Source organism: Calonectris borealis, chromosome W (genome assembly GCF_964195595.1).
Source record: "Calonectris borealis chromosome W, bCalBor7.hap1.2, whole genome shotgun sequence".
Lineage (NCBI taxonomy): Eukaryota > Metazoa > Chordata > Aves > Procellariiformes > Procellariidae > Calonectris > Calonectris borealis.
The window spans coordinates 37,155,960-37,170,257 of NC_134351.1; the positions used below are offsets into that span (position 1 = coordinate 37,155,960).

General features: G+C 51.7%; 1 protein-coding gene and 1 pseudogene across 1 annotated transcript; both read left to right on the forward strand.

Moving 5' to 3' along the window:
* Window positions 1-3,071: 3,071 nt before the first annotated feature.
* LOC142074971 (avidin-like) lies at window positions 3,072-4,218 on the forward strand (annotated as a pseudogene).
* A 2,037-nt stretch (window positions 4,219-6,255) lies between these two features.
* Window positions 6,256-14,095, forward strand: LOC142074838 (avidin-like). The gene is made up of 3 exons (XM_075135737.1): window positions 6,256-6,321; window positions 6,858-7,068; window positions 14,013-14,095. The coding sequence occupies exons 1-3, from the start codon at window positions 6,256-6,258 to the stop codon at window positions 14,093-14,095; spliced, it is 360 nt and encodes a 119-aa protein (XP_074991838.1).
* Window positions 14,096-14,298: the final 203 nt, after the last annotated feature.

A 14,298-nucleotide genomic window follows, 5' to 3' on the forward strand; every position in this document is an offset into this window, starting at 1 on the left:
TATAAACAAACGTGGTCCAAGCATGGCTCAGGGACAAATTGCGACCCTATAAGGTAAAGAGGAAATAAGTTCATGAAGAGTTCACTACCCTGCCGACCACCAGAGACCACTCGAGACCCTCAAGGAGACCCTAAAGGCTTTAGTGCGCATGTGTCTAGGATGACGTAATATTATAATTAGTTTTTGGAAATGTAATGAACATGTAAAAGAAAAATTTAAAATATGTATGAGAAGCATGGATATAAACAGAAAGGTGACTAGACCAGGTGTGCTTGATTTGTGGCAAGTCCACTGAGCACCCAGGCCTGAATAAAACAATATCTCTCCTGAGCATGTGGAATTGGTTACTTGCACGCCGGGCACGAATCCGCTTTTTGGACAACAGTTTTTGGCGACCCAGGTGGGACTGCTGTGAAGCCTTGCCCGGATCGACTTGCCGGCTCTCGGTGGGGAGACCCTGCTCTCTGGACTCCAGCGCACACCGACCTTTTGATCGGGGACTCCGTGAGTATTCTCCCCGACCAGAGCAGGTGAGCGACTCAACGGTGCAACGCTAAGGTAAATGAGATATTGTTCTGGGGTATAAAATTGTGCATGCATTTGGTAAGGAATTGTGGCCACGGGTAAAGAGGTATATTCATATGCGTTTGACAGTGACGACTGGAGTATATGAAGTTGTGGTTAAGAACGTTCTTTTTAGGTAAAGGTATGGGAGCTCAACCATCAAAAGTAACACCTTGTTCCCCCTTAGGATGCATCATTAAACATTGGGGAAAATTTGGGGGTGATGCTTTGAGAAAGGATAAATTAATTGAATATTGTACTAGATGGTGGCCAATGTATAAATTAGAAGATGAGGAAAAATGGCCAGAATTGGGAACCGTGCAATATAATACTATTTTACAATTAATGTTATTTTGTAGAAGACAAGGAAAATGGGATGAGGTACCTTATGTAGATTTGGTTTTTTCTTTGAGAAATGATCATGAAATTTGGAGAAAATGTAAACTTTTAGATTCAGATTCTAATGTGATGATGATGATGATGGAAAATAAGGAACCAAAAGTGCATTGTTGTTCTGCTTGTAGCATAGGAAAACGGTGTTTAAAACTAGGAGAAGAAGAGGAGGATACACAAATGTTAGTACCACCAAATAAAAATGAAACTTCTGAAACCGAAGCAAGAGGAAGCAATACTTTTAGTCCGATAGCTGGCAGGATTAGAACCCAGCAAGGGTCTGTATTGTTAGCACCCCTTCGCCAGGCAGTGGGCCCAAGGGGGGAGCCAGTATTTGTGAAAGTACCATTTACAACTTCTGATTTAATGAATTGGAAGGAGTTAGCAGGATCATATAGAGAGAATCCTGAAAAGGTGTATAGATCTTTTCGAACAATTATTGAAAATCATAATCCAGATTGGCAAGATATTCAAATTCTTTTGAATAATTTGTTTACTCCTGAAGAAAAGAGGGTAATATTAGAACAAGCAAATATGGAAAATGAGAGAATAAATGCAAGAGAAGGTCCTGCTCATTTTATGCCAACTCAAGACCCAAATTGGCATCCTAATAGTAATGATGGGAAATTGATGATTAAACAGTATCAACAATTAATTTTGTATGGAGTAAAGAATGGAATATCCCGCCCAAAGAATTTGGCGAAATTGACTCAAATGATTCAAGGAAAAACAGAGGACCCATCCACCTTTTATGAACGATTATGTGAGGCAGCTAGGAAATGGACAGACTTAGATCCTGAGAGTGATGAGAATAGAGCAATATTTACTACTTTGTTTGTAGGGCAAGCTGCTCCAGATATTCGAAAGAAATTGCAGAAAGTGGATGGGATTACAGGAATGACTATATCACAGTTAATTGAAATTGCTTATAAGGTGTATAATAATAGGGAAGAGGAGGAAAAGAAAAATCAGGAAAAAGAAAAAATAAAAGACAGGAAACAAAAAGCTGCTATTCTAGCAGCTGCTTTTGTAAATGCCCAAGGATCAGCTGGAGGAAAAGATAGAAGATATTTGAGAGGCAGAGGGTATTTGAGAGGAAAAGGTAGAGGAGGTAGAGATATGTTTAAACAATATACCCCATTAGGATTTAATCAATGTGCTGTATGTAAGAAACAAGGACACTGGAAGAGTGAGTGTCCAGAGAACAAAGGAGCAGTCGTGACTCAGTCACAGCAGATACCACCTGAAGCTGATTTACTTATGATGGGAGGAGATTCTGAATGATGGGGACCGGGGGTAAAAAATGATATTTTCCCAGCTGAGACCCTGGTTCCAGTAAAGCTGCGAGATGAAGTAGTCAATTTTTTAGTAGATACTTGTCCTGGTTCCGGCTGGAACAGAGTTGACTTTCTTCCCAGTAGCTTGGGGGTGTGCTGTGTTTTGGGTTTGGTGTGAAAGGAGCCTTGGTGGCCCACTGATGCTTTGGCTGTTGCTGGGTGGTGCTTGCACCGAGGAGCGGGGAGCACAGCCGGGGTGCTGGACCCAGCTGGCCAATGGGGTATTCTATACCATGTGACATCATGCTCAGTATAAAAACCAGGGGTGTGGGGGGGCTCGCCCCCCGTTCGTGACACGCGGTCGGTGAGCAGTTGTGTTGTGCATTGCCTGCTTTGTATATTCTGCTATTGTTGTTCTCGTCGTTGTTACTATTACTGTTCTACTTCGTTTTCTTTCAATTATTAAACTGTTTTTATCTCAACCCGGGAGTTTTCCTCCTTGTGCCCTCCCGATTCTCTCCCCCATCCCACCGCAGGCGGGGGGTGAGTGAGCGGCTGCGTGGGGTTTATTTGCTGGCTGGGGTTAAACCACGACACCCTCCCATGGGGTCTGTGCCCAGGGGCACCATGCATGCTGATGGGCTGGGATGTGCTGGCCAGGCTGCACCGTCTGCTCAGCAGCTGGCAGCACCTGGGGGAGCATTTCCCCAAACTGGGGACAGGGAGAGCCATGCCTCACAGTCACACCCGCAGCAGGGCTCGCAGCTCCGGCCGTGGGGCAGTGGGAGGGATGGGGTCCCCCTCTGTGCCATGTGCAGGGGCAGAGGGCCCGTAGCCATGTCCCTTCAGTGCCAGCTCAGTGGGCTGTGGAGGAATGAGCAGGACTCGCTGATGGAGATTTTGGCGGTGAGGGATGACGGGGACTTCCGGGGGAAATACCTCACGCGGGTCACCCTCGCCAGTGGCTGTGCCCACACCTCCCCCCTGAAGGGCACGCAGCAGCAGCCCAGTGAGGAGGGGCTAGCCCACCTTCACCTTCACTGTGCTCTGGGACAAGTTCTCCAGTAAGTGCTGGGACACTCGGGGCTGGCACCACGGGGGCACCAGGAGCCGGGCAGGCGGTCAGCAGGATTTTTCCTCTGCTGGAAAGTCTGCTGGGTGATGCTTTGATGCAGCTAAGCGGAGGGGGGCAGCGGTATCTGGCCAGCATGGGGCTAACAGGCAATGCTGGCTTCACATGGGGCAACCCCTCCTCACCCAGCATCTTTGCACCCATCCCTGTTGGGCAGCCCAAGGTGCCCGTGTTGGGTCCAGATCCCGTTAGGACACGGGGATGCAGTGTCGCAGAGCCTGCCTCACCCGAGGGAGCCGCTGGGGAAGGGCAGGTCCCCCCAGGCGTAGGCTGGGTGGGCGCATGGCCATCGGAGCAGGAACATGGCTGCAGCTGGGAGGACCCCGGGGAAGGGTGGGAAGCAGCACGGGTGCTGTCCCCCTCCAACCCCTCACCCAGTGCTTCCCCCAGATGCCACCACCACCTTCGCGGGGCAGTGCTTCATGGATGCAGGCGGAAAGGAGATGCTGACCACCACATGGCTGCTGCGCGAAGCCGTTGGGTCCCTTGAGGAGGACTGGAAAGCCACGAGGTAGTGGGGGGATGCGGTGGGCAGCAGCCCCACAGAGGGGGCCTCTCCAGGACCCCCGAGGACAAGCATCCCCCTGGGCAAAAGGACCACCCCTGGTAACCCCCCCAGCATGGGTTTGCAGCAGGGATGCCAATGCCTCCTGGCAAGGGGCTTGCCCTGGACAGGGGCATCTGGCAGCTGCTCAGGGCAAGTTGGGGAGCATCTGCAGGTCATCCCATGGGAACTCTCTGCTTCCCCGCAGGGTGGGCAGAAATGTCTTCATACGCAAATGCACCCCGAAAGGAAAGATCCTGCCGAGCTTGTCCCCATCCTGTGAGGATGCAGCTTCGCCCACCCTGTGATGGCGCGCTTCAGCTGCAACCTGGCCCCCCCAAGGCAAGCAAAATCAGCCTCTCACGTAAAAAAAAAATTTTAAAAATCATGTTAGCTGTGGTTGTCTTTTTTAAAAAAACTGCCTTCGCTCCCCCTCTGAGGCAGCTTCTGTCCCCACAGGTCCCCCTGCAGAGGGGAGGGCTCATTGCTATCTGCTGGCCACAACTGCCCTTCCCCGGGGACATCTGGATCCCCCCCGATTACCCTCATCCAGCTCCCTGGGCTCATTTCCCACTTTATCCTAATCTGAACTTCCACCCTGCGCCATTGCTCCACGCCTGCCCGCTGGTGGCAGAGGTGACATCAGCATTCTGAATCCAGCTGCCTGCCTTTTGGTGCCTTCATACCCATTCCCACCAGATGCCTTTCCAGCCCCAGGACTCCCTGTAGAGTTGGGTGATGGAAGTAACGGTATCAATAGATGTGAGATGTTGGTAAAGCGCTTCCTTTGTGCTGCACGGCACCCTAAGTAAAACATGCACAGTCAAAGCCCCCATCCTGTCTCATCCCATCCATCCCATCCCTCTGGGTTACAGCCAGGGATTTTACCCTTCTCTGCTACTGCATTTCGGCAGTGCTGCTCAATCTGCTTCTGTGGACACCTGCCAAGCTTGCGCTTTCGACACAAGATTTTTGGCAGGTCCATGGGTGAACCCGAAGCCTCTTGCAGAAGCGTTACAAATATAACCCAGCACCAGGGATGCCGGCACACAAGCCATGCAGTCCATACAGCCTGGCCCAGCCCCAGCAAGGCCGGTGCATGCTGCCATGTGTGACGTGGAGCAGTGGCTGCCACCTCCATGGCACCTCAAATGGGGCAGCTTGTCCCTGCCAAACAGCGCAGAAAGGCAGGGGCTGGTGTCAGGCCAAAAGGATGGAGTGTGGCATCCAGGATGGAGCGTGGCATCCAGGGCAAGGGCAAGAGAACCCCCAGGGGGGATTTCTCGGGCCTCTGTGAAAAGCCTGTGAGTTTGGGACTGTGTAAAAGGCAACAAGGAGGAGTGATGTGTTAGGAGAGGGATGGTTTCCACTCGCCCCAGCCTTCGGGGCCACCCAGACCAGAGGGAGAGGTGCTGAGCAGCAGCAGCAGTGGGGCCCCGGGGTGTGCCAGGGCTCATGGCAGGCGCTGAGTGGCGTGGGCAGTGGTGCCTGCCACCCCGGTGTGGGGCTCCACCACGCCCAGTACACATGCCACAGCCCTGGTGCCATCCAGTGCCCCAGACACTGCCGTCCCAGAGATGGCATGTATTTAGGCACCTGAATCCCACCTTAATTTTCAGTTTCCCACAGCCTCATGCCTGCTCTGGACACTGCAGGGAGCAGAGCAGCAGATCGGGTGCACAGGGACAGTGCATACCCTGTTGTGCACATCCAAAGCCCCTAAGAAAGAGCAGCAATGTAAACACAAGGAAGGTTAGCATGTTTAGTAAACACACTTGCTTGGACCCCAGTGTCCTGCTGCGGTTACTTCTTCCTCTAACTCCTGTAAAAGCAAAAGCAGCAAAATTAGCAGCCGATATGCAGAAGATGCTGGGGAAATGTTATTGCTGCTAAAGCAGAAGGCAGGGCGAGCCTTCCCTCCTGCGCAGCACTGCAGCTTGCCTCTGCCAGGGATGCCCCGGCACCACATGGGTGACACCCTGCCCAGGCAGTGGCACCAGCAAAGCAGGGAGCAGTTAAATTTTTAAACCGGTAATAATTTCCAGCCCGCATGCACAGGAGACGAATTCCCAAAGAAGGCAGTTGATGCTTTCCAGGCTGCTATTAGGGCCTTAAAAACACCCTACTGCCCCCACTGCTCTCCACAGCCATGCTCATCCCCACATTCCTCCGGTGCTGCCTGGGTCACACGGACCTCCTTGCCTGTCCCAGGCGCCCTGCCACCTGGCCGCCTGCCCCACGGCTGCCAGTCCAGTGCCCTCTGTGCCCTGGTTACAGCCCTATAAAGGGGGCCAGGGCGTGGGGCTGGGAGGGAGCCATGCCGGGTGCTTCACAGCCCTGCGGCCATGGGGAGTGGCACTTTCGCCCTGGTCCTCACCCTGGCAGCGCGCGTCACCCCTGCGGAGAGGAAGGTACAGGGATGGGTGGTGATGGGGATGTGGCGCTGGCACCGTGCTACACCCCAAAGGCTGGGGCTGGGGGCTGCAGTGCTTGGCAGGGAGCCAGGGCTGGGCTGCTGGAGCTAGTGGGACCAACACTACACGATGCCAGGGGAAGCTGCAGAGAGGCCATGAGGGAGTGACCACTCGTGCAAGGATGCTCCTCGCTGTGGGAATCCACCCAGAGACAGGCAGAGCCATGCCCCAGAGAAACTCCATTTCCCACCAAGTGCACAAAGCAAGCAGCGCATCCCGCTTCAGCATGGGGAGGACCCACTCTCCCCTGGGTGGGAGCAGCAAACAGCCCAGAGCAGCAGCTGGGCTGAAGGCAATTGGTGCCACGGGTGCAATGACTGTGCCGAGGTGGCAATGCCGGTGGCACGAGCTTCGCATGGGGTCCATGGTACATCCCCTAGTGCTGCCCCGGGGCAGAGCCAGGGTGGTGGGATGGAAGCAGGGTGCCACCCCTGCCTGGCCAGGTACCCTGAGCCACAGCGCTGGCCTTGCAGTGCCTCCTCTCCGAGTCCTGGCAGAGTGACGCCAGCTGCCGGATGGTTGTGTCCGTCCTCAGCAAGGATAGCATTTTCTCCAGTTCCTACCTGCTGGGCCCTGCAGCCGTCAACCCCAAAATCCTCACCTCACCACTGGAGGGGTCCCAGCAGGACGCGGGGCTGGTCTCACAGCCCACCTTCTCCTTCACTGTGCACTGGCAGCTCCGAAGTAGGTGGGAGGGGGCCATCACCCTACAGCGGTGTCGTGGTTTAACCTGGCAGGCAGCCAAATACCACGCAGCCGCTCTCTCACTCCCCCCACACCCTCAGCAGAACAGGGAGAGAATCAGAAGGGTAAGAGTGAGAAAAACTTGTGGCTTGAGATAAAGACAGTTTAATAGAACAGAAAAAGGGAAAATAATAATGATAATGATAGAATATACAAAATGAGTGATGCACAATGCAATTGCTCACCACCCGCGCTGACCGATAACCAAGTAGCGATCGGTACTTCCTGGATCACGCCTACCCTTCATATACTGAGCATGACGTCACATGGTATGGAATACCCCATTAGCCAGCTGGGCTGGCTGTCCTGATTATGTTCCCTCCCATCTTGTGTACCTAGCTCAGTCAGTAGGCATGGGAGCTGTCCTTGGACTAGGAGGGCACTTAGCAACAACTGAAAACATCAGTGTGTTATCAACATTCTCCTCATACTAAATCCAAAACACAGCACTAGGAAGAAATTTAACCCTATCCCAGCCGAAACCAGGACAGTATCCACCCCTTATTCCATACCATTTACGTCGTGCTTAGGTCTCACATTTTTTTTTAATACATTTCAATTAACCACCACTATCTTTCTTTTTATATATACACATATATATATATGCACGCACAGATATCATTCCCTTGGTCTATGGACTATCCCTCTAAAATGTCCACTGAGTTCATTTAGTCCATGACTTTGGGCTCCATCTGTCATAACAGTCTTTCAGGGCAGGAGAGATGGTGTGTGGTGTTGGGCTGTTGCATCCTGAAGCCAGTTCTCATTTCGGTACTGCTGCGCTCGTCCAGTTCTATCATCGTTGCACTTTGCTCGGTTTCATCGGAGTTAGTTCATTCTTCATTAATCTGGGTGATTTTCACTGCTATACCATTGATAGCAACCATAGAAATAATGATATACAATATCATGTAACAGTTGACATCAAAATTCAGTTCATTGGCTATTTTCACCCAAAATCAAATCCCCTTGAGGTACACACCGGACCTCCCCATCCTTTCGCATCACCCACCAAGTGCACCCAGGTCCTTGAGCAAAAGCAATCCCACGGATGGGTTTTCCCTTGCCAGAGGCAGGAGTAACCCAGACTGTCTTCCCCAGCATATTTCTTATGTGCACGACAGGGACTTTATCTCCATCTACAGTACGTAAGAGTCTTGATTGGGCAGGGCCAGCTCGATTGAAAGATCCCCTGGTGTTGACTAACCAGGTGGCTTTTGCTAAATGTGTGTCCCAATGCTTGAATGTCCCACCACCCATTGCCCTCAGTGTTGTCTTTAACAGCCCGTTGTATCGTTCGATTTTCCCAGAGGCTGGTGCATGGTAGGGGACGTGATAGACCCACTCAATGCCGTGCTCTTTGGCCCAGGTGTCTATGAGGGTGTTTTGGAAATGAGTCCCGTTGTCTGACTCAATTCTTTCTGGGGTGCCATGTTGCCATAGGACTTGCTTTTCAAGGCCCAGGATGGTGTTCTGGGCAGTGGCATGGGGCACAGGATATGTTTCCAGCCATCCGGTGGTTGCTTCCACCACGGTGAACACATAGCGCTTGCCGTGCTGGGTTTGTGGGAGTGTGATATAATCAATCTGCCAAGCCTCCCCATATTTGTATTTCAACCATCGTCCTCCATACCAAAGAGGCTTTACTCGCTTGGCTTGTTTGATTGTACCGCACGTTTCACATTCATGGATAACCTGTGCAATAGCGTCCATGGTTAAGTCCACCCCTCGATCACGAGCCCATCTATATGTTGCATCTCTTCCTTGGTGGCCTGAGGCGTCATGGGCCCACTGAGCTATAAATAATTCACCCTTATGTTGCCAGTCCAGATCCACCTGAGCCACTTCAATCTTAGCAGCCTGGTCCACCTGCTGGTTGTTTTGGTGTTCTTCAGTGGCCCGACTCCTGGGTACGTGAGCATCTACGTGACGTACTTTTACAGTCAGGTTCTCTACCCGGGCAGCAATATCTTGCCACAATGCAGCAGCCCAGATGGGTTTACCTCTGCGCTGCCAGTTGTTCTGCTTCCACTGCTGCAACCATCCCCACAGGGCATTTGCCACCATCCATGAGTCAGTATAGAGATAAAGTACTGGCCATTTTTCTCGTTCAGCAATGTCCAAGGCCAGCTGGATGGCTTTCACCTCTGCAAACTGGCTCGATTCACCTTCTCCTTCAGCAGTTTCTGCAGCTTCGCGTATAGGACTCCATACAGCAGCTTTCCACCTCCAATGCTTTCCCACAAGGCGACAGGACCCATCAGTGAACAGGGCATATTGCTTCTCATTTTCTGGCAGTTTATTATACAGTGGGGCCTCTTCAGCATGCGTCACCTCCTCCTCTGGGGATATTCCAAAATCTTTGCCTTCTGGCCAGTTCGTGATCATCTCCAAGATTCCTGGGCGACTGGGGTTTCCTATTCGGGCCCATTGTGTGATCAGTGCGACCCACTTACTCCACGTAGCATCGGTTGCATGATGTGTAGAGGGGACGCTCCCTTTGAACATCCAGCCCAGCACCGGCAGTCGGGGTGCCAGGAGGAGCTGTGCTTCAGTACCAACCACTTCCAAAGCAGCTCGAACCCCTTCATACGCTGCCAATATCTCCTTCTCAGTTGGAGTGTAGCGGGCCTCGGATCCTCTGTATCCCCGACTCCAGAACCCTAAGGGTCGACCTCGAGTCTCCCCTGGTGCTTTCTGCCAGAGGCTCCAGGTAGGGCCATTCTCCCCGGCTGCGGTGTAGAGCACATTCTTCACATCTTGTCCTGCCTGGACTGGCCCAAGGGCTACTGCCTGAACTATCTCCTGTTTAATGTGTTCAAAGGCTTGACGTTGCTCAGGGCCCCATTTAAAGTTGTTCTTCTTCCTGGTCATGTGATACAGAGGGCTTACAATCTGACTGTAATCTGGAATATGCATTCTCCAAAAGCCCACAACGCCTAAGAAAGCTTGTGTTTCCTTTTTGCTAGTTGGTGGGGACATGGCTGTTATTTTGTTGATCACATCTGTTGGGATCTGATGACGTCCATCTTGCCATTTTATTCCTAAAAACTGGATCTCCTGTGCAGGTCCCTTGACCTTACTTTGTTTTATGGCAAAACCAGCCTTCAGAAGGATTTGGACTATTCTCTCCCCTTTCTCGAAAACTTCTTCTGCTATGTTGCCCCATACAATGATGTCATCAATGTATTGCAGGTGTTCTGGAGCCTCACCCTGTTCCAGTGCAGTGTGGATCAGTCCATGGCAGATGGTAGGGCTGTGTTTCCACCCCTGGGGCAGTCGGTTCCATGTGTACTGGACGCCCCTCCAAGTGAAAGCAAACTGTGGCCTGCACTCTGCTGCCAAAGGGATGGAGAAGAATGCATTAGCGATATCCATTGTGGCGTACCACTTGGCTGCCTTTGACTCCAGTTTGTATTGAAGTTCTGGCATGTCAGGCACGGCAGCACTCAGTGGCGGCGTGACTTGGTTCAGGCCACGGTAGTCTACTGTTAGTCTCCACTCTCCATTGGACTTTCGCACTGGCCATATGGGACTGTTAAAGGGTGAGCGAGTCTTGCTGATCACTCCTTGGCTCTCCAGTCGACGAATCAGCTCATGGATGGGGATCAGGGAATCTCGGTTGGTGCGGTATTGCGGCCGGTGCACTGTTGTGGTAGCGATTGGTACCTGCTGTTCTTCGACCCTCAGCAACCCCACAACAGAAGGGTCCTCCGAGAGACCGGGCAAGGTGGACAGCTGTTTAATTTCCTCCGTCTCCAGGGCAGCTATACCAAAAGCCCACCGATACCCTTTTGGGTCCTTGAAATACCCTCTCCTGAGGTAGTCTATGCCAAGGATGCACGGAGCCTCTGGGCCAGTCACAATGGGGTGCTTCTGCCACTCCTTCCCGGTTAGGCTCACTTTGGCCTCCAATAAAGTTAACTCTTGGGATCCCCCTGTCACTCCAGAAATACAAATGGGTTCTGCCCCTTCATAGCCTGATGGCATCAGGGTGCACTGTGCACCCATGTCTACGAGAGCCTGATACTCCTGTGGGTCTGATGTGCCAGGCCATCGAATCCACACAGTCCAGTAAACCCGGTTGTCCCTTTCCTCCACCTGGCCGGAGGCAGGGCCCCTCTAGTCCTGGTCATAGTATCCATCTCTCACTTCTTGCAAACGTGAGTCAAGAATTTCTTCATTGCAATTACAATCTAAAGTAAGATCAGCCCTTCTACTCTGTCTGGGGAACTGTTCACTGGAAACTGGACTGTCGTGAGACAGGTTTTTCCTGACAACTGGAGCAGCATTTTTCCTGGGAGAACCCCCTTGTGTCATTGTTTTTCCTTGCAACTCACGTACCCGTGCCTCTAGGGTCAAGGTAGGTTTTCCATCCCACTGCCTCATGTCTTCTCCGTGGTCACGCAGGTAAAACCACAGGGTGCCCCGTGGTGTGTACTTTCTATATCCTCTCTCTTGAGGAGAAAAACGCTGACTCCTAATGGCTGAGATACTGGTCCGTACAGGTGGAGAATAGGACATATCCTCTTTGAGTTGCTGGACCTCCCGGGACAGTTTCTCCACAGCCGAGACAAGGGAGGAGGAGATATAGTTTCTTCAAAATCCCGAAGTCTGCTAACCACGTCATCCACTGTTGGTGCTTCTTCCTCTGCCCAGGACAGTACTGCCAACGAACTGGCATACGACGCTGGTGCGCTCCGTACCAACTTCCGCCACATGGGTCGCGAGCACTGGACGTCATCTGGATCTTTGGGTGTTTGGACGTCGTCCAGGTCACTATAAACCACCTCCAGCACGCCTAGTTCTCTCAGGTACTGGATACCTCTCTCCATAGTGGTCCATTTGCCTAGGCGATATATAACATCTTCCTTGAAGGGATACCTTTCCTTCACGCCTGACAGCAGTCGCCTCCAGAGGCTGAGGACCTGTGTCCCTTTTCCAATTGCTTTGTCAATACCCGATTCCCTAGCAAGGGATCCCAGCTGTTTGGCCTCCTTCCCCTCTAATTCCAGGCTACTGGCCCCATTATCCCAGCATCGGAGCAGCCAGGTAACAATATGCTCGCCTGGACGATGGCTGAAATCTTTCCGCATATCTCGCAACTCATTCAGGGATAGGGATCGGGTGGTTTCCGTCTCGTTTATGAGTTCTTCCTCTTCCTCCTCCCCTCCTCTTGACGACCCTGGTTTTCCATCATCCCTTTCTAAATGACCTGACCTCCGCTTCCAAGATTTCCTCTTCTGTACAGGGGCGACGGATACCAGCAAGGGTTGGTTCTCTGGTTCAGCTGTAGTACCCGTCGCAAGGGTTTGGGTAGCTGCAGTGTTTGTCATGGGGTTGGAGTACTTGTAGTGACTGTTGCCGGGGTTTGAGTGGCTGCAGTGCTTGTCGCACTGGTTGGAGTAACTGCAGTGACTGTTGGCGGAGTTTGAGTAGCTGCAGTGCCTGTTGCGGGGGTTGGAGTAACTGTAGTGACTGTTGCCGGGGTCTGAGTAGCCATAGTGGTTGTCATGGGGGTTGAAGTAGCCACGGTGCCAGTCGCAGGGGTTTGAGTAGCCACAGTGGTTGTCGTGCGGGTTGAAGTAGCTACAGTGCCTGCCGTGGGGGTTTGAGCAGTCACTGTGTCTGTTGCTGGGGTTGATCTCTGGACAGTATTCCTGAATAGTTGTTTCACCCTAAACAAGGCCTGAACCACCTTCAGGAGACATAGCAATATGAACATGCTTGTTTGAACATCCCAAGGATATTCAAAATTCTCAGGGAATATTGTGGACGTCTTCATGAAGAGGATAGAAGAAAAAGGAGTTTCTGACAATATGGAAGGGAAGATGAACAAGTGGGAGAAAGTGTCCCATCCTGTCTCCCCACTAAATTCATCCTCTGAGGTGAAGACGTAGGAAGTGTAATTATTAATAGTTTCCAAAAGATAGCTCCCGAAGAACAGGAATGATGGCAGTGCTGAGTACAGGCTCGTGACCAATAATTTTATCATAACATAAAGCCAGGTCACACAGTATAGCAAAGCAATGACCTTAATCCATTTCCCAGAGATGACCAACCCCACATAAAAACTGATGATCAGCAGTATAGACAGCCAGTAAGGTGCTATATACCACAACTCCAAAAGCAGATCCAACAACTCTGAGAGCAAATAAACCAACATTGTGACCAGCGACTACTACACTGATATAATGAATGCTTATAACAAATTTGTTTTAACCCATTCGGGTCAGATGTGTCGTTATCTCAACCCTTCGAGCCCCACGTTGGGCGCCAAAAAGAACTGTCGTGGTTTAACCTGGCAGGCAGCCAAATACCACGCAGCCGCTCACTCACTCCACCCCACCACCACAGTGTGACGGGGAGAGAATCGGAAGGGTAAGAGTGAGGAAAACTCGTGGGTTGAGATAAAGACAGTTTAATAGAACAGAAAAGGGAAAATAATAATAATAATGATAAAATATACAAAATGAGCGATGCACAATGCAATTGCTCACCACCCGCGCTGACTGATAACCAAGTAGCGATCGGTACTTCCTGGATCACGCCTACCATTCATATACTGAGCATGACGTCACATGGTATGGAATACCCCATTAGCTAGCTGGACTGGCTGTCCTGATTATGTTCCCTCCCATCTTGTGTACCTAGCTCAGTCAGTAGGCACGGGAGCTGTCCTTGGACTAGGAGGGCACTTAGCAACAACTGAAAACATCAGTGTGTTATCAACATTCTCCTCATACTAAATCCAAAACACAGCACTAGGAAGAAATTTAACCCTATCTCAGCTGAAACCAGGACAAGCGGGGACACCAGCAGGACCTGGGGGGGGTGGCTTCGTTCCTTGTCACCCCGGCTCATGCCCCCTCGGACCCTTTCAGACTCAGAGAGAGACCGGATGACCATCTTCCTGGGCCAGTGCTATGTGGGCACCAACAGGGAAGAGACCCTGCACACCCTGTGACTCTTGCAAGAGGTGGCCGAGGGCCCTGCCGAGGACTGGAAAGCCACCTGGTGAGTGCCGGGTCCCGGCCACTACTGTGCCGAGCTTTCCTGCGCCCCAGGCTGGAGAGGGGAGAAATCCCATGAGATGAGGCACAGTGGGACCGGGAGGGTGAAATGGGTTTGTCACTGGTGATGAACAGGGGCTAAGGAGCATCCCTGTGA

Excerpts from the sequence above, each read along its gene's own strand:
- LOC142074838 (XM_075135737.1), top strand. The coding sequence starts at position 6,256 with ATGGGGAGTGGCACTTTCGCCCTGGTCCTCACCCTGGCAGCGCGCGTC. Across the intron at positions 6,322-6,857 it reads TCACCCCTGCGGAGAGGAAG|TGCCTCCTCTCCGAGTCCTG; the intron begins GTACAGGGATGG and ends CTGGCCTTGCAG. Across the intron at positions 7,069-14,012 it reads TGTGCACTGGCAGCTCCGAA|ACTCAGAGAGAGACCGGATG; the intron begins GTAGGTGGGAGG and ends GGACCCTTTCAG.